Genomic DNA, 27,360 nt, shown 5'->3' with positions numbered 1-27,360 from the left:
CTGTGTGGCTATCTGGAGACAAACTGCACCCAAGAGTACACAGACTACCTTTGGGGTGGATGGCAATGTGTGCTTCTGCTTCTTGCAAAAGTATATACAGACATGCAACTTTCATGCTGTTTCTCCCTTTAAGAAGCCCTAAAGTTTGGGCTCAAGTGAATTCAATTAACAAAAAGAAATGTGAATACCACCACTCTTGTTTTCAAAGCTCATTTACAGTTATACTCTGTCCACTAAGAGCTCAGGACAGCAGAAAGCTCTATCACTGGAAAGCTGTCACATCAGATGCCTGCATGATGCTTGGATGCCAGAGCTGAACAGAATAGGCTACATGGAATTGGCCCCCATTCAACAAGATTTTGAAATAAACGGCTACGGGTTGTTTTTTTTTAAACTAGGCACACACAAACCTGTCTTCAGCTGCTAACCTTAATATATTACTCATTCTTCCTTTCAAATAACGTCATGTTCAAAATCCCAGTGACTGCAGAATGTTTACTTGAGGCTGCTACTGCTGCTTTCTCTAGAGCTGTTTGTTTTTCCATTCATGAGATCATTACATCACTCTGTGGTTTTCTTAAAGGTTGTCAGAGTAAGCTGGATACAGACTGGAATCTCTTGCTAACTAAAACCAAATCACTAAGTAACACAAATGGATTTGGAGATAACCCAACTCTGGAAATGAGGAACAATCATGGATTTCTCAGTGGAGATGGGGTGCTCCCAAACAGGCAGCTGTTAGATTTGTTTTCTTGGAAGCAGGATACACTATTAAGTATTTCCCTAGATTAAACTAAAAGAGGGTAGATATAAGGATTAGCTTTTTCACAATGAGGATGGTAAAACACTAGCACAGGTTGTCCAGAGAGGTGGTAGATGCCCCATCCCTGGAAATGTTCAAGGTCAGGTTGGACGGGGCTCCGAGCAACCTGATCTAGTTGAAGATGTCCCTGCTCATTGCAGGGGGGTTGGACTAGATGACCTTTAGAGGTCCCTTCCAACCCGAAGATTCTATGATTAAGAACTGTAAGAAGATAATCATTTGGACTGTTCCAGCCCAGAATAAGGTTGGGGGGAGAAGGTAGGAAAGTAGGAGGCTGAATGGTAAAAGTAGAAGGAAGAGACAGTTCCCACCCATGCTGATTAGAGAATGGCTATTGCAAAGGTCCCACCTGTATTGCCTCCTGCTCTGGCAGTGTTAAAAATAAATGGTACATCACAGAGGGCAGTGCTAAAGTAACAGGCTTAGTTTGGGATATCCATGTGTGTGTGCACACAGGTGTGCATGTTTGGGGAAGATGCAAATCAATTCAAAATAAACATCAAAAAATGTTTTTGTCATCTTGTCACAGCAAATAAAATATTGTGTTGATCTAGATCTTTCACTTGCCTCAAAAAGAAAAACTGACTTTTGGGCTTTTAAGATGCATAAAGGCAGAAGACTTAGTTTGTAAGTGTAGAAGAACATTAACTTCCCTGCTACTCAACAGTCCAGATGTTAGAGCATGTTCATATTTTGGTTCCTGCCTCTGGCCAAGAAGATTTGAACCTGCATCTCACCCTACTGATAAAAAACTAGTCGTGATTTCATTCTTTAAGGTGGTCTGGGGTAACAGCACTAGCAATCCCTCCTAGCAATGCTGTTTTACTTAGCATAGAAAAATTCATTGGCAAAACACCCAGAGACATACAGATTCTCAGTCAAGTACTCTAATCAGCAGGGTAGAGTCATCCTGCTTTTCCTGATCCCTAGCTTAATTAGTATTTACACATGCCAAGCAAAACATAAATGCTCCAAAAGAGAGGACTGTTTCAGGAGAACCTCTTCTATTTGTCCACACTAAATGGAAGGTGAACACCCAGATTTCAAATGCAGTTCTTAAGAGATGTAAGAGCTGTGTAATGAGATGTAAGACATGTGTTGCATATGCAACATGGGGTGTCACCAGCTCTGCAATGTTCAGCAACCTGGTGGTTGGTTCACTCTGCAGCCTAATGTTGACCAGAGACAATGACAGCAAATTACAGAGCCTATTTGTCTCCATAAAGCAATTATCATGGTTGATATAGTGATGGTGCTAGCTTTCCAAGATGTCCAATGTCAGTGCAGATTGGAGAGCAGCACAAGTCCTCTGACAGTAGTATCTACTGGATTTCTCCTCACTGCAAAGGACAGGGCTGTATAACCACCACAGGGAGGAAAGATCAAGGTTAAGTGTTTCAGCATACAAACTCGAAGAAACAGGTCAGGCTTTCAAGAACTCAAGACTAACAAAAAAGAATAAAAATAAAAGAGTTAGGCTGGATATTACCAAAAGAAAAATCTTGAGATTGAGTTCAGACAGCAGAGCAGCTCCCTGTGGGAAGAAGTGAAATCTCTATTGCCTAAGGCATTTATGTTATACTAGAAAATGCTGCTCTTGATACAGTACAAACATTCACTAGCCCTAAAGCAGTAGATCAGTCTTCTCACCTCTAATTTCAGTGAACCCATTAAGTTGCTGCAAGAGGATACCAGGCTATATCTGCTTCAAGACAATAAATGCAAGCTCAGAGAGACAATACAGTAGAGCAAATACCAAAACCAAATCCAATCTTGCACTAGTAAAATTTACTTTAACCCTTTAAAAATAAATTAAAAATTAGAAATGTGCTAAGCATTAATATTACAAGCTGACAAAGGTCAAAAGCAATTAAAAACATCCCCTAATTTTGCATGCCCATCTCATGACAGCTGTTTCATCATCTTCAGCCGAAACAGACTTGAAGACATTTGAAGAACCTGATTCTAAATGATAATCACCCTCCCCAGCTCTTTGTTGTTCAATCCCACCTACCCTTACATTGCCTTTTAAAATATATGACAAAGGGTGAAAGGAATGAAAGGTACCAAACAAGGGGACTAGGCTTTACTGGTTGAAAGAAAGACTGAAGTAGCCCACACCTAATATCAGCTAAACCACAGTCTTATTTTGATGAGGCAGCATTTCTTGATATCAATAATTTGGTGTAAGAAACTGAGATGGCTGTGTATTTGTATGGCCTAATGTGGAAATTTGGGGCTAAAAATTGGCAGTCCAGTCTTGTAATGAGATCCTACAGCAAATGAAGGTCTTCCAGGGCAATCAGTGAGGCTGAGTCAGAGGAACCACACATCTCCTTTTAGCTTGCTGTAAAGACCAGTTCTTACAGAACTCTTGAATTTTCCAGAAGACCACTTATTTTCTATTTTTAGCATGCACCCACAATAATCTTATTTGAATAACAAATTACATCAGAACCAGTTGAAAAAAGGGGACAAAAGTAAACTCGTCTGTGAACAAAATTCCAGTTTATTTCAGGCAGCTTCCTGAGGAAACGCTTGAACAAACTGAGTGTCTTTACAATGTGAAAACCAGTCTACTTTGGCTCTGTCAGGTCAAGAAAGGATGGGAGACAGGATATCAAGTAAAAGACCCTCCCAATCCCAAGTCACTTAGAACCCAGATCTAGGAACTCTTATTTCCATTGCGGCTACGAGATTTGCTGTGTTAGAAGGAAAGCTGGTTTCCCTGATAGGTGGAAGACTGGTAGAATGCATCACATTGGATTTTAATATTAAGCTGTCACCTTCAATTGCACTGTGAGCTGCTGGTTGTCCCAGCAGCTCACAAAACACAAGCTACATTTGCTTTCCTGTGAAAGACATCCTTAAAGAATGCTGGTACTCCTACATCATCTGAAGCTTCTAGACGATTCCCACTGGCAGTTCCTACACAGACCATCCTGGTACAAGAACAGTGAGGAGGTGAGGCACAAGAGACTTGCTAAAACTGGGGTCTAGGCAATGATGGATTCCTCCTGCTAAGAGCTCTTCTCCACTGGGCAGCAAGAGAATCTCACCTAACCTAGCACTGATTTCACCCTGCAGTTGGGAAGTGGCACAGGAAGGTTAAGGGAACTGCTGAATGCCACGAATGCTCTCTGGCTAATCCAGAAGTACCAGGTGACTAGGTACTTCAAGCTATCACAATTTATCTGCTCTGGGGACTGGAGTTATCTCCCACAGCTATTCTAGGCATATATTGTTTCATAAAATATATGCAATAGTAGCAGCTCCTATTTAAACCTTAAAGTAGACCCCTGGCTTGTTAAGGCAATTTTCTTCTTTTGATATTCCCTTTACCTTCTTCCTTTCTTCCACTTCAGATAAAAATATATCAGATAGAAATCATTCTTACCGAGAATGCCTAACTTTCCTCTCCAGATTCCTCCAGTTTCTTGTGATTTCAGTGACTCTACACAGTTTCACCCTCATCTGCAATCTCAAGTTTTACATCCTAATTTCACATCTTCCTGCTCCCCCTTTTCCCATTCATGTTCATGATTTTTTTCTTTGCTGTTTTTTATGCTTGGTCTTCCCTCATCCACTCTCTTACCAACAAAAATATTCTCAACATTTACTTAGGCCCAAACACAAATAACCTACTTTCAGTTGTGAAATAATCCAATCATTTCTCTATCAAAAAATATCCCCTGCAGAGAAGAATCTTGAAGTTGCAAGAAAAGCCGCCCCTCTCTGTATTTTCTCAACTGCTTAGACCAAAACCACAGCCCAAATCACAGAGCCAAATGCATCAGTTTGTACATCCATGACAGACTGCTGAACAGCAAACAGAATAAAGATGACAGCTGGCTGCGATGAATTAACAGATGAAGAAATTAGAGGTTCCCCAGTTATGGTTTGGGTAAACAAACATCCCTCATCACACATCGACTGTGGCCTTCTGGACACAAAAAAGGATGCTATCTGAAATTATTTTATAGCCTGCACTTCAAGTCCTCCAACAGTGAAAAGCAGCAGGATAGCTACAATGAAGAAAGAATGAAACAGGAACAGACAGTGAGGAACTGAAGCCTAGTTAAAAGAAAGCTTTTTTTTTCTTAGATGGAACATTACCCGAATTCCTTATACTGGAGCTGTTCAGTTTGGAATCTTTGATGACCAAGTGCTTAATCCAAAGGGTGGGTGCTGTGATTTCTGAAAGAGAAAAAAATAACAGCCTTAAAGAAACTACAGCAACTAGAGAATACTTGTCATTGTTACTCATGAGGACAAGCTGTTTGCTACAATCATGCCTTAACTGACCCATCATCTTTGCAAAGTTTGGCTCAACCCCTGGTGAGGTCTTGCACCTCTTATGAGCCACTATTTGTAAATCTTCCACACGATTATCTCATTTTCCCATTCCAGAAAGTACCTCTCCATTGGTAAAGCATTTTTTCCCCTTCCTCTACCCCCCTTTTCCTAAGTTTTCAAGTCTAAAGCCTTTCTCCTCAAGCCTTAGAGATCTCAAAGGCTATATTGTGGGCTATAGTATATATTGGTTACCACTAAAGTACATATGAAATTCAGCTTAAAAAAGTCAATACAGACCTTAAATATTGCTTTAAAACCCCAAGAAGAGCTGACCACAGTCAGTTCCCTAAAACAAGCAACAACAAAATCTGAAATGAATAGGTAGAGAAATTAAGATATTTCTGGAAAGACTTGAAAGGAAGTCCATTAAGAAACAAGTTCTGGTTATAAAACCATGTCTGATGCACTACAACCAAGACATCCAAACATAAATCTGTGGAAAAAAAAAAAAAAGTACTTAAGCAGCACCTCCGAGGTGTTACAATCAACTTCAAAACACAGCAGAACCTGCCCTAAACCACAGAAATGACACAACATCAGCATTTGTTTAGAACTGAGCAAAGCAGTACTCGATGCCATGGGTTAGAGCTCCTAAAGTGACATTTTCAGAACCGGTATTTTCTGAAAAATTTTCAGTTTCCACAAGAGTATGCCTTAAATACTAGATCCTGGAGTCTGTCTTAAGTTCCACTAAGAAGTTTTATAAGAGTTTTTCTGCTCCCTTGTTGACAAGGGAAAAGCTGTCTGACTGATTATACATTATAAGAGCACAAAAGAAAAGTGAAAGGGAAATTTTCCTTCCTAAATGTTTTCAGCTATACTGATTGTAGTCATTATTATAATCATGTTCATGGCATTTTTTCATATGGAAATATAGGTTGAACACTGATATTCCAGCAGTAGTAAAAATTTGCTTAAAGATTGCCTTATCTGCAGGTTTCGCTATGCTATTTTATTATTTGATCATCACTCAGTCATGATGTGCTCCTATAAATACATATAATTTGGCCCTTTTTTGGGGAGAACTACATCAAATCAAATAGAAGGTGAGAGGTAGGAGGGGAAAAGCACAAGAGATGGAAAAAGTCCATAAACCAAAGTGCTAGATCAAAACTCCTAAATCTGGGATGAAATTTATCTCTGGCTCTGTATTGTATGGACTGGGTACGTCTACAGGTAAAAAAGGAGGAACAACCAAAGTCAATAGATGCCAAAGAATGGGTCAGGGCCTTTAGAGATGCAATGGTGCATATTTTTAAGTGAGGTTGAAACATGCAGAAAAAGGAACTGTGGGAAAACAGGAGAAAGGAAAAGAAAAGGAAGTTAATCCTTTGGGATCTAACATAAAAATGTATTTTCCATCCAGTCAACCTGGACATTTTTTGGAAGACAGGTAAGCAACATAGACTCCTCTGAACAGACCTGTGGAAAGAGTAGAATCCCACTGAGTTAGAAGGTGGAGTTTACCAAAAAGAGAAGATGTTTATAGAAGATATTCTTTAGGAAATACAACTTGCACATTGAAAATAAATAGAGGATGGATGCAAAGAAAACAGAGCCTAGAAATGCAGGAGGGACTAAAACTTTTCATTTAAAGCTATAGCAAGGACCATTAATAAAATACTCTTCTGCAGAGGAGAATCTTGTTCTAAGAGAAGAATCACTATAAACGTTGCTGAGATCTGCATTGTAATGAAGTGAAATAATTTTTTAAGAGATGGCTTCTTTATGATTCAAACCTTGGACAGGAGAGTTTAAGTTATCTGATCTACATTATCTCTGTCACTGCTCTGTTATGCCCTCAGGGAGGATGGTAGGGAGTGGGAGGGGAACTTATGCCCAAAATGTGAATTTTCATTATCTTCCAATGTAGATAAAAACACAAGCAAGGTGAATCTTCATCTTGGAGATGTTGAGGTCCAAGAGGTATCATACATTTCAGGGGCAGCTAAGTGTATTTAATGCCCTTTGAAAAAAGTCAACCCCTTGGGGACTGAAGGCAGGCACCCAAAAACAAAGCATGAAAAGAAACTCTACATTTTTATTGTCCATTCATCTTGCTACCAGCTCCACCCTGGTTGTCTGACTTTGAATACACAGGTTTTCAGGAGCCCAGCAGATCTCAAACTCACTGAAATTGAATGGGATTTGGACCTTAACTCCTTGGAACATCTATGAAGAGTCCAGACCTGACAGGTGAATGGATAGCTCTTTTGCCTTCTTCTGTCATCTGACATTTGGGTCAGGCACCAAGTACAAGCCATTCTTCAGGAAGACCTACCCAAGACACTGGGAGAGTATCATGACATGTTTGCTCAGATAGAATCAAGGGATTTTTCAGGATGACATCCTGAAGTGTCTAGTCCAACCTTCTGCTCCAGACAGGGTCAGCTATAAAAACAGACCAGGTTGCTCATTGCTTTATCCAACTGGCTCGGAATGGAAGGACAGAATATGACCTCTCTGGGCAATCTGTTCCACTCATTGTCCTCATGCTGACTAAATTTTTCCTTATATCCAGTCCAAACATTTTGTTTCAGTTTGACTGTCGTCTCTCATCATGCATTACTCTGAAAAGCCTGGCTCCATCTTCCTGATAAACCTTCCTGTAGGTATTGGAAGGCTGCTATTAAGTCACCTTTAAGTCTTCTGTTCTCTGGGCTAAACACTTACACTCTTCCTGATGCACCCATTTTAAGCCACTGTTGGAGACAGGATGCTCAAAGGTAGTGGATTACACAAGCTTTTGGTCGGACCCAGAATAGATTTTCTTGGTTACAACCACCACTGAAATCTAGTTAGTCCTATTTTACTAACAGGGTCTGACAAAAATACCGAGTGACAAACTTAGCAGAGGTTATTCATCGATGCATAGCTTGATTAACCTGCCTGTCATATTCTCTTCTCCCAAATCACAAGGGACACTGCTAATACAACAGGAAGCCATTGCATTAGTCATTCTCTATAGAAGTTTAGGAGATAAGGTCTTGCATAATATATTGGAAGATTTGTGAGAGGCAATCTTTCACCATACAGTCCAAGCCCATTTATCAGACTTGATTTCACCTACAATTCAATGCAAAGGTTTTTGATTAAAAATGTTTTTCATAAAAGATAAGATTGTTTTTTCAGACTCTGCCTGTTTCCAGAAGGACCAGAAAAGGTCTGTTCACCACACTATTTCTCATTAACTTTGCCCAGTTCTATTTGAACGGCCAAAATGTTGAGTCTCTCCTAAAAGGAGCTTTTGAACAGGCCGTATTAACCAGATCAGCGCTCTCCTGCATTTTACTAGTGCATTCTTTCCTTTGAATATCTATGGGCACACTCTCAGGGGAAAGCTTAAAGGCCAGAAGAACTTTCTTTTGATATAAACAACGGATAATCAGCATGGCTTCAGTCTCCTTTGCTTATATGAGAATGTTTTTTGCTCTGAGGGCTTTGCTTTGTTTCTTAAAGCTCACAAGAAGATTCTTACAAACCTACGATCACTAAATGGAAGTGACAGGACTACAGCATCTTAAATAAGCTTATTTTAGCAACAAAAACCCCCCACCCCATCACCTGTTTTTACAAGAAGGAGGTATCAAGACCACCATCTACCCTTGCTCAGTAGTCTCTATTTCTGCCTTTAATCCACTTCAAAAAAAAGTGTCAAGTACAGTCTGTTCAGTATGAAAATGCATAGGCTTTCCCTCACTGCCTTATGGTCCACAGTTTCAGGTGGGCCACAGAGTGGTTTGGACTTCAGCCCATAGCTTCACTATAATGGTTTAGGTTTAAATCTATAAAAAAACATGCACTTCTTCTAAGCAATATGCAGGTTATAAGCAGCTGCTAATAGGCCCACTCACTACCCAGGGACCACTATCCCCACTGGTATTTATGTTTGTATGTCTAAAAGGCTTGAATCCTCTGTGATGACAGACATTTTATCCTTGTTTAAAGGTTTCCAATGGACTAAGGTCTGATATTCCCTCTCCAACATAATACAATTGCAATATTAGCCCTTTTGAGAAGGAAACTGCCTTGGTGGGCCATGAATTAAGTGGGCCCAGGACACCGACTTCATTTGCTTAAATAGTATGTGTGCCAATGAAAGTAACTGCTAAATAAAGAAGCCTCTCAGCAATTTTCTTCCAAGTCAACATTCACAAACTGTGGTTTAGCACTGTCCTCCCTTCTGTGAAGCTGTAACACGTTGCAGAGGTTATGAAACTCCCAGCATTGGTATCATGCGGGTGAGGAGAGTGAGGGGGTAAGGACAGTCTAAAGGAAGCTGCCATTTCTGACTTGATGCACTTTTTTTGCCATAACACCTTTTCCTCCAAGGTTACCCCAGGAATCTTGTCAACTGGTGTTATTGTTGGATTCTGGGGAAGAGGAGGATGTAAAAGAATTAGGGAAAATGCCTGAGGTCCCAAGGGCACTGTGAAATTTGGATAACTTATGAGATCCACTGGCTTTTCTGCTTTGCGGGATAAAGAAAGCATTTGAGCCATAAATCCTAGGGAAAAAGGAGAAGGAAGTGGGGGGGTGTGTGTTGTTATTTTAAGGGATGCTCTTACCTTCTCCATCGAAAATAGGCTGGGTTTCCATGGTAGGTGTTGGCTTCGAACCATCATCTGAATTGAGGGTTAAAAAGAATCGAAAAGAAACTACCATTATTGAGGTAAATACTATCTACTCTCCAGTACTGTTGAATGATTGGGATTTGTACATGGCCCGGCCAAGTCCAGAAGAGAGAGAAGACAGACAGAATGAAAACAGTTTATGCTAACAGCAATAACATTTTACATAGCAAGCATGCATCAAGCACTATCTATAGACTTTAGCAAAGCCTCCCCCCATCCCTCCTCTCTCCTTCCACAAACCATTGCTGTGCATCAGCTGGTACTCTCCCCTTGTTGCACTGGTCAGGCAATCGTCTTTAATTTCAGGTAGCTATATCCCACCCAGGACATTTCCTGAGACAGCACAGGTCTGGAGATTGCTGTCCCACTGTGTCTTTCTCCTTATTCTTTTTGTTCAAAAAGAAAAACTCTTCTTCTGAAACTTACCTGGCACCAGCATTCACTGCAGAGCTGTTAGAAAGGGATGGTCAATAGCAAATCTTTTTTCTTACAATGACTGCATGGAGGTGTTCTCTAATTGCAACACTGTGGCGATGTCTTCCAGTTGCAAAATCACGGGAAAAGAACTACTTTTAAATTAGGTTTTTCATGTGGAAGAGTGCTCCATGTCTTCTGACCACAAGTCTTTCATAATTAAAAGCTTCAACCAAGAAAGATTCCACAGGACTTATAAATATCAATATTTAGAGATGGACCACAGGCAAAAGTGTTCAGTTTACGCTCTGTTTGGCTTAGTATGCTTAGCCATCATACCTACAGGCCCAGCTTGTATTCAGGCTGAGTCTAATTTGCTCAGTGCTCAGAGGCATCTGGATTTCAAGCCCCAGTTCGGAGCATCTTTACACAGCACTAGAACAGTGGCATAGAATTGAGGAAAAACTTTTGCCTGTGGGCAAGCTAAGCTGGAACAAACCATAGAGGAAAGTCTTTTGTTACATTACAAGATTAGAAAATAGAATACTGTTGGGATGTAAACTAAGATGAGATTAGCCTAGAATTGGGTTTGTTGTGTTTTTTTCCTTTTTGGAATAGAGAGACTTAAAACTCACAATTTGTAAGAAGTATTTTTTGCATATTTTATGGGCAAATATGACACTATGCATCAAAGTGGGTAGTAACCTAAAATGTAAAGTTACACAGCAAAAAAAAAAAAAAAAAAAAATCAGTTGGAGGGAGGAGTCTATGCCAGAAAAGGCAGGCTTGCCACAGTCTCCATGACTATCAGATGCACAGGGCAGACAACATTTGGAGGAAAAGTTCATGGGACAGCCCCTCCTAGAGGTAGCAACAACTGCCCTCAGCCTTCCCTTATGTTAGTTCCAATTACAAAAGTAAAAGACCGTTAGAAGGGAAAAGGTAGGGCAGAGATGGAAAGCAGAGGCTTGTAGACTATTTTTCCACCCATACCTGTATTTGCAGTTTTACGAAGTGAGCAAAAGCCTGAACACCTCTTCCACAGATCATTTTACGCATTTCCACAGAAAGCAGTCTAATTCACAGAAAGCAAAAATGTGCTGCTAATTTCATTTCAACCTCAGAGATGCACTAAAGTAAAGGAGGTTGACAGAAACAAGCAAGAGAACCTGTTCTCATATTCCCTGTTCATCACTGTATTTGGTTTTATGCTTAAATGCAAGGATAGCAAAAAATATTTGGACATAAAAAAACACTTACCACTCCTCAGTCAACTCTCGTTCTGAGTTTTCCTGTTGTCAGGTATTACCAGTAACATGGGTAAGGAGTATTTTTCTCTAAAAGTTTGAACAACTTATTTCTTGGAAAGTTTCCCCGAATTTTGCTTGATTTACAAGAATCACAGAATCATTAAGGTTGGAAAGGACCTTTAAGATCATCAAGTCCCACCATCAACCCAACACCACCATGCCCCCTAAACCATGTCCCAAAGTGCCATGTCCACACGTTTTTTGAACACTTCCAGTGATGATGACTCCACCACCTCCCTGGGCAGCCTGTTCCAATGCTTGACCACTCTCTCAAAGAAGGAAGATTTTACCCTTTAAATAAGTCTTTGGATAAAAGTAAATAGTTGATCTTCACTTTTTTTGTCACAATAGGCTGCTCTGCTTCTGGCAAGATCCCAGAAGCCACAACTGTCACTTGTTGTTTACTTAGGATGACACCTCACACTAATGAAGCAGTGGGCAGCATGTAATCAGCATGATTTGCTTTACAGATTGAGAAACCAACCTAAAACTGCAAAAGATACTCATAGAACAACTGGAAAGGTGAATAATTCTTAAGTTATATAAAATAGGAAGAGACCTGGCATAAAAAAATGACCAGTATGATAATAAGTTTATTCCTATTGTTCTCATGAATGCTTCAGCACCAAGTAATTACAGAATTGCTTTTCAGATTTGAAGCAGCAACCCAGAAGCCAACAATGGAGAAAAATTAGAAGTGGATCTGAGCCACCGCACTTTATCCAAACCATTATGTGAACTTTGGCAGAACTCAGGATACTTCAGGTTCAGGGGGGTTTCTTTTAGGCTCATGTGTGTGTGAAGAACAGAGACAGTAGCAATTACAATTTGTGAAATACATTTTTCTTAAAGAGAGAGACTTTTGTAGCAGTTTTTGTATAAAGTTAGCCATTAAGCTACTGGAGAGTATTAAACAGTGACAGAATAATTGCAGCAAAGAGACAAAAATACCAAACTAACCTTTGAACTGAGGGTTTTGTTTAAGACAATCTCAGTAACATAGCTCTGTGAACCACACCACCATTTCCTCACTGGGTTACTAAGGCCAAGTTGTCACTAAGTCCACACTGTAGCAGCACCCAGTACAGCATTAAGGGTTTTGCAAATAGAAGAAAGTATAATTACTCCCCTGTTGTTCAAGCAAGTACAGTTCTTTCACCACGCATACAAGAAAAAATGCAATAGACAAGAGCCCTGTAATTACATTCACCATATTTCAAAAGAATCAAAAGCCAGGGATATTTCTGACTTTTTTTTAAAGGTCATGAAATAGTCACATAAAAGACAAAAATTGCACTTTATTAAAAACACCATGGTCACTTCCCAGCTGCCAGCTTCTTACTCTGAAACTACCAAGTCTATTTCTTAAACTGGAGAATTCTCAGTAGGTTTTAGTGGTTCAAATTAGCTTATGGCAAAAAGTTTCACTGCCGCTCCCTTTGGGCAGAAGAATAACCCTAATACTAGTCTACTCTCATTTGATTTTTCTTTTCGCTCAATACACTGTTCATCACACTAAACATTTGTTCCACTGGCATGTTTGTTCCTGGTAAACAAGGAATAAGTTCTATTTTACATACCTGAAAGTTTGGAACAAACATTTTGTATTACTTAAAGAAACATTTTACACAGAACAGAAAGACCAAACTATTTCAGAGACCTGGAGTCTCCTGTGATATTGTTACTTTGGAGCCGAAGGTAATTAAGTATGTTCATCAGGTACAATCTATTCCTTTTTTCAAAAAGCACAAAATTCCACACTTTCAAAAAAGGCGTTGTAATGGCAATAGTTCCTCATGCAGAGCATGTCACAAACAGAGGGATCCAAGAGGTCAAGTGCTTCCTAATCCCTCTAGATGGCAATGCTTCTAGATCAGGAACTCACGTACTACAGAAACAAAGATAATTTCCCTTGGTTGCAGAATATTCTCAGAGCCTTGATGAAGAGTGCATTGGCATACTTCTCTTCCATGTTTTAAAACCCAGCATGAATACCCACTTTCTTTTTCCAAGACAACCACTGAATACAGACAGCGTCACTCAGAATACCTCTTGATGTGACATCGTTTTAAAGCCATAACACTCCTTTCCAGTAAACCTCCTTTTCCTAGGGTACACTTGGAAAAGTTGAACAGATTTTTCTGGCTCAATTGGTGTCAACTTAAAAATGTTATTTTTATCACTGGACCTGCCTGTTTCACTCTTATCAAACAACTCTCCCTAAGCCATTTTCACATTAAGGTACCACAGCTATAAGCCAGAAGCCCACTTGCACCACTACTGTCAGAGGCTCTTAAGTTTAAGAACAGGTGTTGCTGCATTAGCCCGACAATAACTCAAAACAGGGACAATATACTTGCATGTCCAGATCTACTACAAGCAGTAGGCAAGAACTCTTTCACAGAATCACAGAATCACTAGGTTGGAAAGGACCTTCAAGATCATCAAGTCCAACCATTAATCCAGCGCCACCATGTCCCCTAAACCATGTCCTGAAGTGCCACATCCACACGTTTTTTGAACACACTTTGTAGTCCCACTACAACACCCCTCTTTACCCTTAAAGAATATCTAGCAAGCATCCACACCTGGAATGACTGCAGTGTACACTGGGGTTGAGGAACAAGGAGATTCAGTTCATGTGAAAGACGACTATTAAAGTGATCTTTTTACTCTGAACACAAGCACTGAGGCCATGAACAACTCAAGTTATGTCAGGAGAAGAGTAAACTCCCCAACATAGAAAAAGTATAAGTTACTATGGAAAAATGTGAAGTAACTGTCTGCTGCTGTGAATCACTGTACTTGCCTCCAGCTACCTAATGGAAGCTGGAAAAAGGGAAGAGTTAGGCGATAGAATTAGCCTCCCACATCACACCTCTTACCCAGGAAAATAAACCCACTACAAAAGTAATCTGTATACTTGCAGCACCATGTTAACAGACCAAGATCTATATTATTCTTAAGCAACCTCAACCTTTGGTACATCACTTTTGTGTTCCCACTGGAATCCATGAGACACTCTTAAAAATTTCTACCATTTTAAAAAGCACTAGTGTTTATGGGGTCAACCATCTAGGCCTTGTACAAAATCTAGTCTTTTTTGTAAGTCTACAGCTTGAACATCAGTTGTTCCCAGACTTTGAGTCAGCCTGATAGAATAAGAGGATGACAATTTTAAGTGCATAGCTCTGCCCTAGGAGGAAGCAGTGTTTTTCCAGTATCAAGTGATTCCTTCACTTACCATCATCTGGCTTTCGGTAAGCCATTACAGAGTGTAGCTGAAGCTAAATAGGCAACATGGAGCACAGATAGCCAGGACAATGAGTGAATTCTTAACATGTTCAAAGCAGCAAAGCCAGCCTTTAAGTGAGTCTGTCAAACCAACAGGAAGGGATAAGAGCTTTCCTAGGCTTGAGTGCTCCCGAGGGACTTAAGTCATACATACACCCTTCTGTGGCTTTAGTAACTCTGGTCAGACACAACAAAGACCTACCAGGTCAACTCAAGCTCCTTGTATCTGTGTAGTTCCTCAGTCTTGAAGATGCAATTTTACAATTTTGACATTTCTATATATTACCCCCAGGCTTAGGGGTGGTGTTTTAAGTATTAAAAAGAGACAACAAAACCTGTGTTTGCACTATACGGGGTCTTACACAAAAATACATGTCCCTTCCAGTATCATAGGGGTGGAGAAAATTGTTGCCTTAATCACAATCCTTCCCTACATCAAGTGAAACAGTTTCATCAGGGCAAAATTAATTTAATAGTCTATGCAACTTTTATGCAGAGACTTACATCGCTAATATAAATGCAGAAAGTTAGCACTCATGCCAAAACAAATGTGAAATTCTTACAATTCAGCCAAATCAAGATAATTTCTTGCCAAGAAGCTGAAATGGAAATGCACCAGTGCAGATAGACTTCCCTGCCAGTCACACCCTTTTCCACTTTTCCACTTATATGCATGGAGATCCCATAGCTGTTAATAAAGAAAAAAAATCAACTTTTTAAACCAAATCAGCAAAAGCAAGTTCTCAGTCTTTATTGTCTTCATTTTAAGAAACATCAACAGTGTGCTCCCTTTGGGTATAACAGCTCACAAACACATGGACACAGACCAAAATATGGAAAAGTTTTGCTTAAAAGGTGAAAATGTGCCTAAATGCTAAACATGAAAGGGCTCTGTATGGCTTAAGGAGCTCTTAACTGCACAGATTGACTTGCACGGTCACTGTAGTGATTCTTCCCTTTCTACATCAACTATTCCGTATGCCTTACAGATGTAGGTAGTTTACTTCAATGCTGCATTCCAGGCATCATCCAGATAGGATGAAGAGCCTTTCCCTGCACCTTCTGGAAGGCATTAGTTCCCCCCGCTTGCTCCTCACATCTCCCTTGCAGGTGCATCAACATGAAAAAAGCCACTCAAGCCCCGAGGACTTTGTGGTCCAATGTAGTCAGTGCATTTGTATGGCAGTACAATTCTTTGCCCTTCAGGAAAGCCTATCCCACGCACAGACAGCTGGAAGTAACTCTGACCCCCGTGACACAATTCAAAGCCTCCTCTGTTTGGCTTTTTGATTCCTGATTGACACATTCACTGCCAGGCGGAGATAAATGCTGCTGGGAGGACAATGTTGATCCGCTCCGACTATTCTTGTGAAGGACTTTTTCAGAATAATAAACAAAAAAAACATTGGTGTGCTTAAGTGTCTGAATAGAACTGGAGATAGACAGAGAGGAGATCGGAGTGCTTTACAGAGGCTGGCAAGTCGATTGAAGAGTTAATTGTCTGGGTGTACAATGAGTTTATTCTGACTGCAAACAAAGAGCTCCCTCTTCCTCAGCCTGGTCCTTCAAAAGCAAACGTGTCAAAAGGGGTCTGGAGCAGCACTCAATATTAATAGCAATGCTCTAGTCTCTGGGATTCGGTAGCTTTAAAACTGTTGAATCCTGAGATTCAGATAGGATCGTTCCAAAATCCAAAGTCCTCATTTACAGCTTAAGTTCTCAAGGTACTTCTACAGTAATAAGCCAAAACAAACCTTCCCTCTAAATTCTCATTCTTTGTAGCTTTCAGCAAACTGTTCCTTTTGAAAAATAAAGGCACAGCAACACACCACGCTTCAGACATAATGCTGTAGCCACCTTCCCCAAAAATAAGAGCCAGTTGTATGTTATTTCAATTATGTATCGTTTAAACAGATGGTTTAAACAAAACAATTGGCCCTGAATGTCTCATACTTGGGTAGATACAGAATCCCAGTCCACATCTGGACCTGCATTTCAGAGCTTGCACTATAATAGGTCAAACAAACACAATGTCCAAACACACCCCCTGCCTCTGGGAAAGTTCAGATCCAGATTCAGATTTGAACTTTGTGGGTTGAACCAAGCCCTATGGTAATTACCACTTAAATACCTGACTCACTTCTCTAAGTTATGCAAACCTTTCTGGGGAGGAAAAAAACCTTCCTAGTACTGCTGCATAGAGGACAATGCCACTGAAAACTAAGCCATTATACTTTACCACTTTGATGGCAAAACTCTTACCGATTTTGGTGCCAATGAAAGTTATTCTAGGAACAAGGAGCAGCCACGAAGTTTAGAGAATTAAGCTGAGCTGGTTGTGAACTTTCTAGTGATGTAAACTTGCTTCAATACTTGTGAAAAGTTGTTGTTTTAACCCACTCATAGCAATGTAGCATTCCAAATAATATATTTCCTCAGGTATATGGGCATGCTTCCAAGCAGAAGACAAAGCAAGAACCTTAAAATAATTAAAGCCAGCACTTACAGCACTTGCCTAATTCAAACTTGAGACCCACCCTTTGCTCTCCCCTTTCTCAAGCTAAGATCGCAACTATAGTGTTATCAACTAATCTGGGAGCGCAGCAGGGAGCAACAAGTTTATGTGATCTCTCCTTTGTTACCACAAGTAATAAATGAGGGATTCAAAACCTTGAAACCTGTAAAATAAGATTTCTTGGTTTTCAGCCAGTTTCTCTCCAAATTGTGAACAGTAAACTGCAGTCTTAACCAATTTTGCAGGCTTGGAGTTTTGGACAAGAAGCAGCAGTATCTCTCAAGTAGCCTGAATAGAGAAATAATTCAGAACAAGGAACCTGCTGTTTTGAACTTAACTAGAATTTTCAGTCATTTTGGGGCCAAAGCCTAACACAGAGATCTTCTTTTCTATCCAAGTAGTTTGTCCATAAGAAATAGGCAGAGAAGCAGATGATCAGATTTTCAGTTTGGTTAAAAGAAGATTTCTAAGGTCAAACGCAAGGAAGCCTGGATGGGAGAAGACCTGTCATTGCACATATGTTTACGTTATACAGCTTTACAATTTTCAGCCTCTATAGCCACATTTCCACCCAAAAGGCAAAACAGGTCTCTTCAAAGATTTGGAAGTAATGGGAAAACAAATGCCCAAGGCCAGATTTGAACCTTATCTGCTAAGAAGGACATGATAAAGGTCAGGGTAGGTTAAGACCATCTCCAGTTTAGGAGACGAGGAGAGAGCTGCTAAGATACAAGTCATGTATATATTTTTGTTAATCTACCACTTCCACTGCATCAGATTTGACCGTTCCTCCCTTTGAGCAGAGTTCCTTCCTTCCCTCATAGGCAAAGTGTCGTAATTCTTTGGAAGAAGGCAGTATTTCCCTGGTATTGCTGCATCTTTTCTATCCTGCTGCTGTTCTTGCCACCCTGCTGAGATAATAGTCAAAAAAGTCAATTCTTAATGACTGTACAAACTATGCAATGCTTTCATCTTGAAAAACAAGCATATTCGCAATCCCACAGTGTCAGAATTCATCCTCCTTTGTATTTTTCATATACCTCATGCAACCAGCTAGGCAGCAGCAGGGACAACACTAAAATTGCTCTTTGGCCTGGAGTCCATTGGTCCCACTGTACAGCTTGCCTAGAAACATGACATGTAAGTGCCATACATTTACATGTAAACCTGTATTTCACAGCAGTTAATTTCAGAACATAGCATTTTGCAACACACAAGCTGCAAGCCCATCCTCGCAAGCATGGTTAAAAAACGCTATTTCAACTACTTTGAGTGAGAAATGGAGCAAAGCTCTGAACCCCAGCTCAGTTTCCAGGCTCTACTTCAGTCATCTGGTAAGTTTTCAGATAGGATTGCAGCCTGCCTGTCACAGCAGACTGATGTTTCACAGCTTCTAGCAGTGTTCTGCACGGCTAAAGCAAACCTGTGACCACCACTGAGTGTGGCTATTTTCCTTACATACCAGCAGCAATTTCAGTGGTGTAAAAAGCTCAACTAAAATGACGCACTATTGGAATACCTTCAAACCTAAAGAACTCATATGGGCTGCAGAAAGAAACTCTCTGTGGAATAAAGAACATTTTTCATTCAGCTGCATACTTAGCTGTCTTTCAAAAGTCTAACATCATCCTACTGATACACATACCCAAGGAGAAATGGAGGGATAGCTAAAAGAACCAAGTGGAGTGGATGGCTTTTGGGACTGTTCGTAACTCATAGCATCAAAAACTACCTGTTACCAAAAATTATGACTACCTGATGCTTGCTGAAGAATTATGACATATTTCCTAATGGACAATGGCAACTGGCTGTGGGGATGGCAGTTTCAAAACTGAGTCTCCAAGGCTCATTTTGACCAGCAGGCACCTTCACAGGTCAACTGACCTGGAAAAGCCTTGTTGTGGTAAATGCAACCCAGCAATTATATGGCTGTAAATCCAGCACTTCCCTTTTTCTCTAGAGAAAAAGGATTAAGGGAATGAAGAAGAGAGGAAGAATAGGAATAACCTTATTCTTCAGGGAGATAAACAACTGAAATAAGCCAGCTGTAATAAGCAGTGAATAAAGAAGAATTAGGCCCTGCATCTGTGTAACAAAAGTTGTATGCAAGCTCCTATCAATACAGGCTACAACCGAATTATTTGGAAAAAAGGTCATGCCAATCCATAGAAGGAGCACTGTCCATAGTAATAAAAGGAGAAAAGAGGAGAGTCAGAAGAGGCAGTACAGTACATGGCTGCTCCAGACAGTCCTGGCACTAAGCTTCACAGGGAAAGTGGAGAAGACAGGCAGAACACAGAAAAAAAACAGAGCAGCAATATTATAAGGGCTGCGTAAATCACAGTCACCCTTCAGCAAGAGTTGGACTACACACTATTAGGAATGTTTGTTGGTTTGTTTTTTTTTTTTTTTCCAGAGCAGAAGCACCTCCAAAGTGCCAGTGTTACTAACACTGTGGAGTGAGTGAAGAGATAGAGGAATTAGCAATAGCCAGAATTGAGAAACTTTAAAAATAGATTGAAGGAGGAGTAGAGGAGGAAGAGAGGCTTACTTTTTTATAGCTTCCTACTTGGTAGAAGAATACATTGTCTCTCACCCTGTAAGTACTAGAGGTATGATAGATACTGTCAGATTTTAAATCACGGTATCTTAATTTTGAACCATCTTCCACTTTGGCTCACTGCCTTGAGTGACATTTGAAATAAAAAAAGGAGCAAAAAAGTTTCTGCACAAAGAAATATTTCACTTAAGACACCATATTTGATAACAAGATTTTAGCACTTGACATTGCCCCAAACTTGGAAAGAGGTTCACAGAAAGCTCTATAGCACTGTCAATAGCTGCCTGATCACAGTTAGCAAAAGCAACAACCACTGATGTTTCGTTTAGCCTCTCTGGTTTGATTCTACCTACAATATATCTTGTCTTCTTTCAGGAGCCTCTGCTTTGATGTGAAGTATTCTCTGTTCTCCCTGCAACACCCTCCCCCCCGACCCTTGACTACCTCTCCTGAAAGGCTGCACAAAGTCCGCAATGAGCTCCACCTTGCCACTCCTAGGCTGTGTAAGACACCAGATACCTGTAGCTGTGGAAAGGGGAGCACATATGAAAAACCCGCAAGGATATTGTGATTCTCATCTTAGACTGCTTTGCTGAGTGAGGAAAAAAAATAACTTATTGTTATGCAAGCTTCATATAAGTACTGATCAGATCCCTAGCTTTGGGAACATTTTAGAAGCTACTTGAAATATATGGTGTCCTGGGGCAAGGGGCATGAAGGGTGTGATTGGAATCTCTGTGTCTCTCCTACCTCTCTCCCCAGTATCACACACATTCCCTTTCACTCCTCTTCTTCCAGCTCTGATCTCATCAAGGTAAAGACTAAAAATTCCCCCACATCTTCAAGGAATACGGTCTGTAAGTGGGGGTGGAGACAGCAGCAAATTGCCTAGATCAATGGCCATTTGAAATTCAGACATATGGCTTAAGCCCTACAGCTGCATGTGTTAATTACCACACGTGTCCCCTGTAAAGCAGTCTGTTAACCACAAAAAGAAAACAGAAAAGAAAAAAGCTTTTCCAAGGGATTAAGTAAATAGTCTAAATTTTTGACCCTGCTCCCCCAGACATATGCCCATGTATAAGAACACAAGCTCCCTTCCTTTCTCCCAACACCTGCATACTGAGGAAGCACAAGACCCATTCCATCTCTAGCCACGTGCATTGAACCTATCTCAAAGTGTACTTCCCCCTTGCAGCTCCCCTTTCCCCCTGCCCAGCCACCTTCTCACCAGCTCCTCTCCCTTTCTCCTTTAGAGAGTCAATTCCTGGCTGACAACCAGACTAGTCTTAGGCTTACAATACACCTTTTCATTTCCTCACAGGCAAAGAGAATGGATACCTTGCTGCTACGTCTGTATTGCATGTGTGCAAGTGAGGGAAAGGGGAAAAAAACCTAACTATATTTTTTTCACCACTTATTTCTGCAGGTTCCAACCCCCTCCCAGGATCATTAAGAATAGAGGTTCAGAGCTTCAGTGAGTGAGCACAACTCTGCTCTCTAACTATATTGCCCCAGCTAGTTCACCCCAGGACCTGAATTTAGTCTAAAGGAGTTTTTGTATTTGGTTATGAAACTGAGGGAACAGTTTTTCTATATGAGGGAAGAAATGGGGAAGAATGGAGAGAGGCAGATAGGCAGGGTAACTGAGTAGTGCTGGAAGGACCTCCAAAGGATCTAACATGCTTCAGAAGGAAATCTGTACATATGGAACAAAGTACATCCCAAAAATGGACACAGGGTACAAGTGACACCACATTCTCAAAATTAAAATATAAGAGGAGAAAAGTCGTTCTTCAAAGTTACAGACTGCCAGATATCTACAGATTGACTGTTCAAAACAAGCCCAAGACAACTGATCTGAAGAACCATCATCATTTAGAGGCATATTTGTGAGCAGCTGAACTGTCAAGATGAAACCTGTCACATCCTTGCACTTGAAAATTGCTTTGCTGCAGCACCTAAAGGTCCCATCAGAATCTGAGCACCAAGATGAGCACAGTGACATGCAATAAGAGACATGGACACAGCTCTAAAATTCATTCTGTCAAGAAGACTTCTCCAATCCCTAGCCTTTATCAAAGCACAAAACCCCAGGTAAGCGCATAGAGGGAAGCTATTATTCCATCTATTTGTCCCGAAGCAGCTTTAATTCCCATAGGTGCCATCTCAGGATCTCAAACAAACCTTATGGTTGCCTCTCCAGCCTCCTCCTATCTTATTTACCAGCCCACATCCTCTGCATGCATTCAAGCTTTCCCATCACAACTTTGTAGTTTATCTCCATTACAGAGAAACCTTGACAGAGCTGATGGGACAAAGGAGTTGAAAGAAAAGTAATTCCAGTCACTCAACTGAAGCCCTGCATGCACAACAAAACCCATTTCCCACTGTATCACTCCGATTTGAAAAAAACAACAGTAATGTTTAGATGTCTAGATTCTTGTGCAGGATAAAAGTACTCAAAGAAAATAGGGTCATGTTAGGCTGCTACAAGAAAACAACTTCTAGCTTCACTTATCTGCAAACCCAGCAATTTCTCCAATATATCCTCAGGTATATTTTAACAAAATGGCTACAGAAGACGAGAAGTCTAGAACTATTAATTTCAAAGTTATAATGATGCTGTTTTAAGGGATCTAGAGAAATATATAGCATAATAGTGTAACATCTTGGCATGCTGATCCAGATACTAAAAGAGCATGGGAAGCATTTTTTTAACAACTCTTTAAAAAAGAAAAGGTGTTGAGGCCACATAGCTGTGAAGTATTTAACCGACAAAAACAACCCACAGTTCCCAGAACTATTCCATTTCTCTGCAAGCTGTAATTGGTCAGACACCAGAAATCTGTGTATAGCACATAAACAGTTAATAATACCTTAACAGATGTTGCTTAATCAATTGTTAGTCTGCTTATTAGATCTACTCACCAGGCTGTTCGATACCATGACTTAATCATTTAAAAAAATTTACAGCTGTTCTTAAGACATTACAGACATGAGTAGTCTGTAGATTGCTATAATAACACTTGTAAACTACAATTTTATTAAGTCATATTATATAGACTAACCTACCGATTAGAACTGTTGCTTTATAGATGAAAGCAGAATTCTTGCATTATATCAAACAAAATATACTTTAAAACAGAATTTGCCTTCTGCTTAAACTTGCCAATGAAACTTTCTTCAGCTTCAAATTTGATACATATGTTCTGAGGCCCACAAAAAACGTCTTGATGAAAACTAAACAATTTTAGACAAGTCAGTGATGTGGGGACCCAAAAGGATTGTTTTTAATTCTACTGTTTACATAGCAAATTTGAGGTTGAATTTTTCTCCTAGACCTTAATATATCTCATAAATCAAACAGATTTTTGAAATATCTAATTGTTTCTTAGAACATTGCTGCAATCTGGAAAAGTGATCCAGTATACACAGTATTGTAAAATTACACTCCTCTGTTGTCACAAAAATTGATTACAACTCCCAGTTAAAAGCTGTGTTCTCTGTCTTCTAAAATCTGTAATATTGGCCAGCTACAATTTGCCTTACCTGTGAAACTAACTTGCTTTCTACAATTATGTTTAACTGGAATTTAATAAACTATTTTGAAGATTACGTACAGTATAGGGACAGTAATAGGAACCAGACAGAATTCTGAATATCTACAAACTGTCAAACCTATTGATTAAAGTAACAGTATTTTTTACAGAACTGTTTTTATAATAGAGAAGCAAGCTTCAGTTCTACTGCTAAGTTTGCTTGAAAATCTAAATATGAGCTAACCAAAATCTTGTGTGCTACAAATACCATCTACAGGATTTTTTATTCACAGGCCACTTAGGCCTTTGCAGGACAATGTTTTTTTTGCACTTCTCTCTCCCAGTTACTCAGTCACCTGAGTTTTTATCCCAGTTTCACGAAAAGCAGCACACGGTCACGCTTCTCCCAGAGATGATTTCCCGCTCCCTGTTAAATTTCATCAGCATAGACTGAGAAACTGTCACCAAAAGCTTGATTTGTCCTACCATGCACTGAGGAACATCCAGAGAACTTGGAGCATTCACTTAGCACAGGCACAGCAAATCAGCTCCTTTCAGGAAGCAGACTTACCATGCATGCATAGCACGGTCTGGCTTTCCACATAGCTACACTACACACACAGCTCTGTCCAGAAACATCAAATTGTATGCACACACTCTATGTACACATGTATATTTTACCCAGAGAAGACCTAACAGGAACATGTCAGCCCTGGTCTAGGACTGTTACCTGACAGTTAAACAGTTCAGAAAGCAATTTTTGCATGAAAGTTTTCCTTCATCCAAACTTATGAACTAGTAACTTATTTTTAAATATATAATAAACATAAGGGATCCAGAAGAATTGCCTGGGTGGTGCTGCAGACTTAGTACCTGCTAATGTTCTGCAGGAAATTCATCATAAGATGATGTTCACCAGCTAGAACCATCACTTGACTTCATACTGCCCCAGTAAACTTGTTTTTTTTTCACCCTACTGCTGAAGACCATGCAATATTTCTCTTTCCTGTATCCTCCACAAGCTGCTAAAGACATCACAAATCATTTTCTCAGTACTTATGAGGTTGGAGAGGCAGGAAAAATGGGCACTTGAAGCTTAGTTCATGTAATAGCACAGCTCTGTTTCAGATTTGATCAGTACTCTGTTGAATCCAGAAAGAACTGGAGAAAGTAAAGACCAAAGTTGCAGTCTCAGGTTTTGGTCACATTTCAACTGGATGCTTTTGTCAAGATAGTATCCGTCTTTTGAGACATACTAACCACTGTGGAGGCAGAATGGTCCCCTCCTTGTGAGCAGACAGCAGGTAAACCAGTGTCAGCTGCACCTGACTTCTTACCACCAGCAGACAAAGCTTCCAGGCCTCCAGGTACAAACGCCTGCATTTATTTACATCAGCACAAGCCATCCTACACTTGGGTTTGCCTGAGGAGAGTGTTCACCCTTTACTGCTCAGCCTAATTACTGACTCAGACTAATGGCTCATTACTGATTAAAATTACTCAGTCTACTGGCTGCACAACTAGGCCATTAACATTTTCTAGAGGTAAGACTCTTGGAAACTTGCAGGAAGAAAGCCATAGAATGGGCCAACTTGCCCACAACTGCAGCAGAGAATTTCCCTGCAATGAAGCCTGCCTGTAAGCCCATTTCTTGCAGTTAAATCCACAAAGGAACCCAATTCTAGATCTTTAATTGGCAGAAATTTTAAGTTGTTCATCTTTGATTCCCCAAATTGCTTCAGTGTTTTCTTGTAGGCTGCAAGTTCATTGGGCAAAGATTTTCACAGGTCCATACAAGACTCGTGTCTACATGTAAGTTAGTAAGTGTAAAATGAGCTCAACCCAGGTTTTGCCTTCTGTGGGGCTAGAGCTTACATTCCACCAACATCACTGTACCTGCTCCAGGTTCAGAGAATTGCAGATACTACTGCCAGCTTTTGCAATAGGGAAACAAAGCTAGTCAAAACAGACCTGGAACTTTATGCACTGCAGGAGACTATGAAAGAAAAAGGAGGTTCATACCACTCAAGACTGTTCATGACTGACACTGACAGTTTATTCAGTCCATATTTACCCTGTACTTGCGTCATCTTTTAATCCCAGATTATAGAACAAAGCCTCCTTTCCCATTTCCTTCAATCAGTGGATTTAAAAATGGCATCAACACCTCTCACACAATGTCCAGAATAGTTAACAATCACTAGCAAATCAGTACCCTCATTTAGATTCCCCCCCGCCTTTCACTCACTTCCAACCTCTCCACTTTCAATTCACTCCATTTCCAGTTTTAAGAAGGAAGACCAAGTGACTTCATTGAGATAAGCAATGTCATGGCTGCTTTTTACATCCCTCTGTCTCCTGACCAGCCTACTTTTTTAACCTGTTGGTGACTGCAGAAGACACTACTCATGGTTGCAATATGCCCAGGGCTCAGTTTTGGGGACAGTCTTGTTTATTATCTTTATTGATGATCTGGATGAGGGGATCAAGTGCTCCCTCAGTAAGTTTGCAAATGACACCAAGTTGGGTGGGAGTGTTGATTTGCTCAAGGGCAGGAAGGCTCTGCAGAGGGATCTGGACAGTCTGGATCAATGGGCTGAGGTCAATTGTATGAGGTTCAATAAGGCCAAGGACTGGATCTTGCACTTGGGTCACAACCGCCCCATGCAACGCTACCGGCTTGGGGAGGAGTGGCTGGAAAGCTGCCCGCAGTAAAGGACCTGGAGGTGCTGGTTGACAGCCAGCTGAACATGAGACGGCAGTGTGCCCAGGTGGCCAAGAAGGCCAACAACATCCTGGCCTGTGTCAGAAATAGTGTGGCCAGCAGGAGTAGGGAAGTGATTGTGCCCCTGTACTCTGCACTGGTGAGGCTGCACCTCGAATCCTGTGTTCAGTTTTGGACCAGGAAGGACATTGAGTTGCTAGAGTGTGTCTAGAGAAGCTGGTGAAGGCAATGAAGCTGATGAAAGGTCTAGAGGAGCAGCTGAGGGAACTGGGGTTGTTCAGTCTGGAGGCTTAGGGAAGACCTTATTGCTCTGACAATTACCTGAAAGGCAGTTGTGGTGAGGTAGGTGTTGGTCTCCCAAGTAACTAGTGATAGAACAAGAGGAAATGGCCTCAAGTTACACCAGGGGAGGTTTAGACTAGATATTAGGAAAAATTTCTTTACTGAGAGTGGTCAAACCTTGGAACAGAGTGCCCTGGGAGGTGGAGTCACCATCACTGGAAGTATTCAAAGAATGTGTAGACAGTTCTTCAGGATATGGTTTAGTGGCCATGGTGGTGTTGGGTTGATCATTGGACTTTATGATCTTGAAGGTCTTTTCCAACCTTAATAATTCTGTGATTCTATGCCAAATCTGTAGCTTTGAGCTCCTCAGATAAAGAAAATAAAGTTTTGTTTTGTTTCATGTTTGCTTGTTTTGTTTCAAACATGTGGCACAATTTCCCTTTGGCTGGAAAGGGCCATTCTGCATTCTTTAGGCAGGGAAGAAAACCAGTCATGTTGGCCCCAAGGATGCCTTTCACTGCTTCTTAAAACATTAACAACCTCCCAGTGGGAGAGAGTTGGGAGATCCAGCCCTCTAGGGGACAGCGTGCATCTTCCAAGTCTCTCAAGCCTTTCAAACTAGGCAGCAACTGGAGTAAATTAGTGCAAGAAGCTCGTTATGAGAAAAGATCATATAAGGAACAAGCCGGAATAAGGAACAGACAGCAACAGACATTTGCAGGTTCTGGATATCCTCATCCCATCCAAGAATAACTGCATACGCTGACAAAGGACCTGGAAATTTGTTCTTCGCTTGCAGGCTGAATTCAGCCTAGAAAGTAAATTCAGCAGCAAATGTCTGAGCTCCAAAGTCCACACATCAGGCATGACCTGGAGAACCTGGGTTTCCATTCTACCTCATA

At 40.6% G+C, this 27,360-nt stretch overlaps 1 protein-coding gene across 1 annotated transcript in view; it reads right to left on the bottom strand.

Annotated features, from left to right (window-relative positions):
- SMOC1 (SPARC related modular calcium binding 1) overlaps positions 1-27,360 on the bottom strand; it is a gene marked incomplete at both ends in the record, with an annotated part of 125,259 nt that overhangs the window by 30,359 nt on the left and 67,540 nt on the right. Inside the window, 2 exons of the mRNA XM_082000152.1 lie at positions 4,940-5,020; positions 9,748-9,804. Coding sequence (XP_081856278.1) covers positions 4,940-5,020; positions 9,748-9,804 — 138 coding nt within the window. The remainder of the gene's footprint in view (positions 1-4,939; positions 5,021-9,747; positions 9,805-27,360) is intronic.

Source organism: Phaethon aethereus, assembly GCF_964289735.1.
Source record: "Phaethon aethereus genome assembly, chromosome: 5".
NCBI classification, from domain to species: Eukaryota; Metazoa; Chordata; class Aves; order Phaethontiformes; family Phaethontidae; genus Phaethon; species Phaethon aethereus.
Note: the sequence above shows the minus strand (reverse complement) of the source record. Positions and strands in the feature narration are given on the sequence as shown.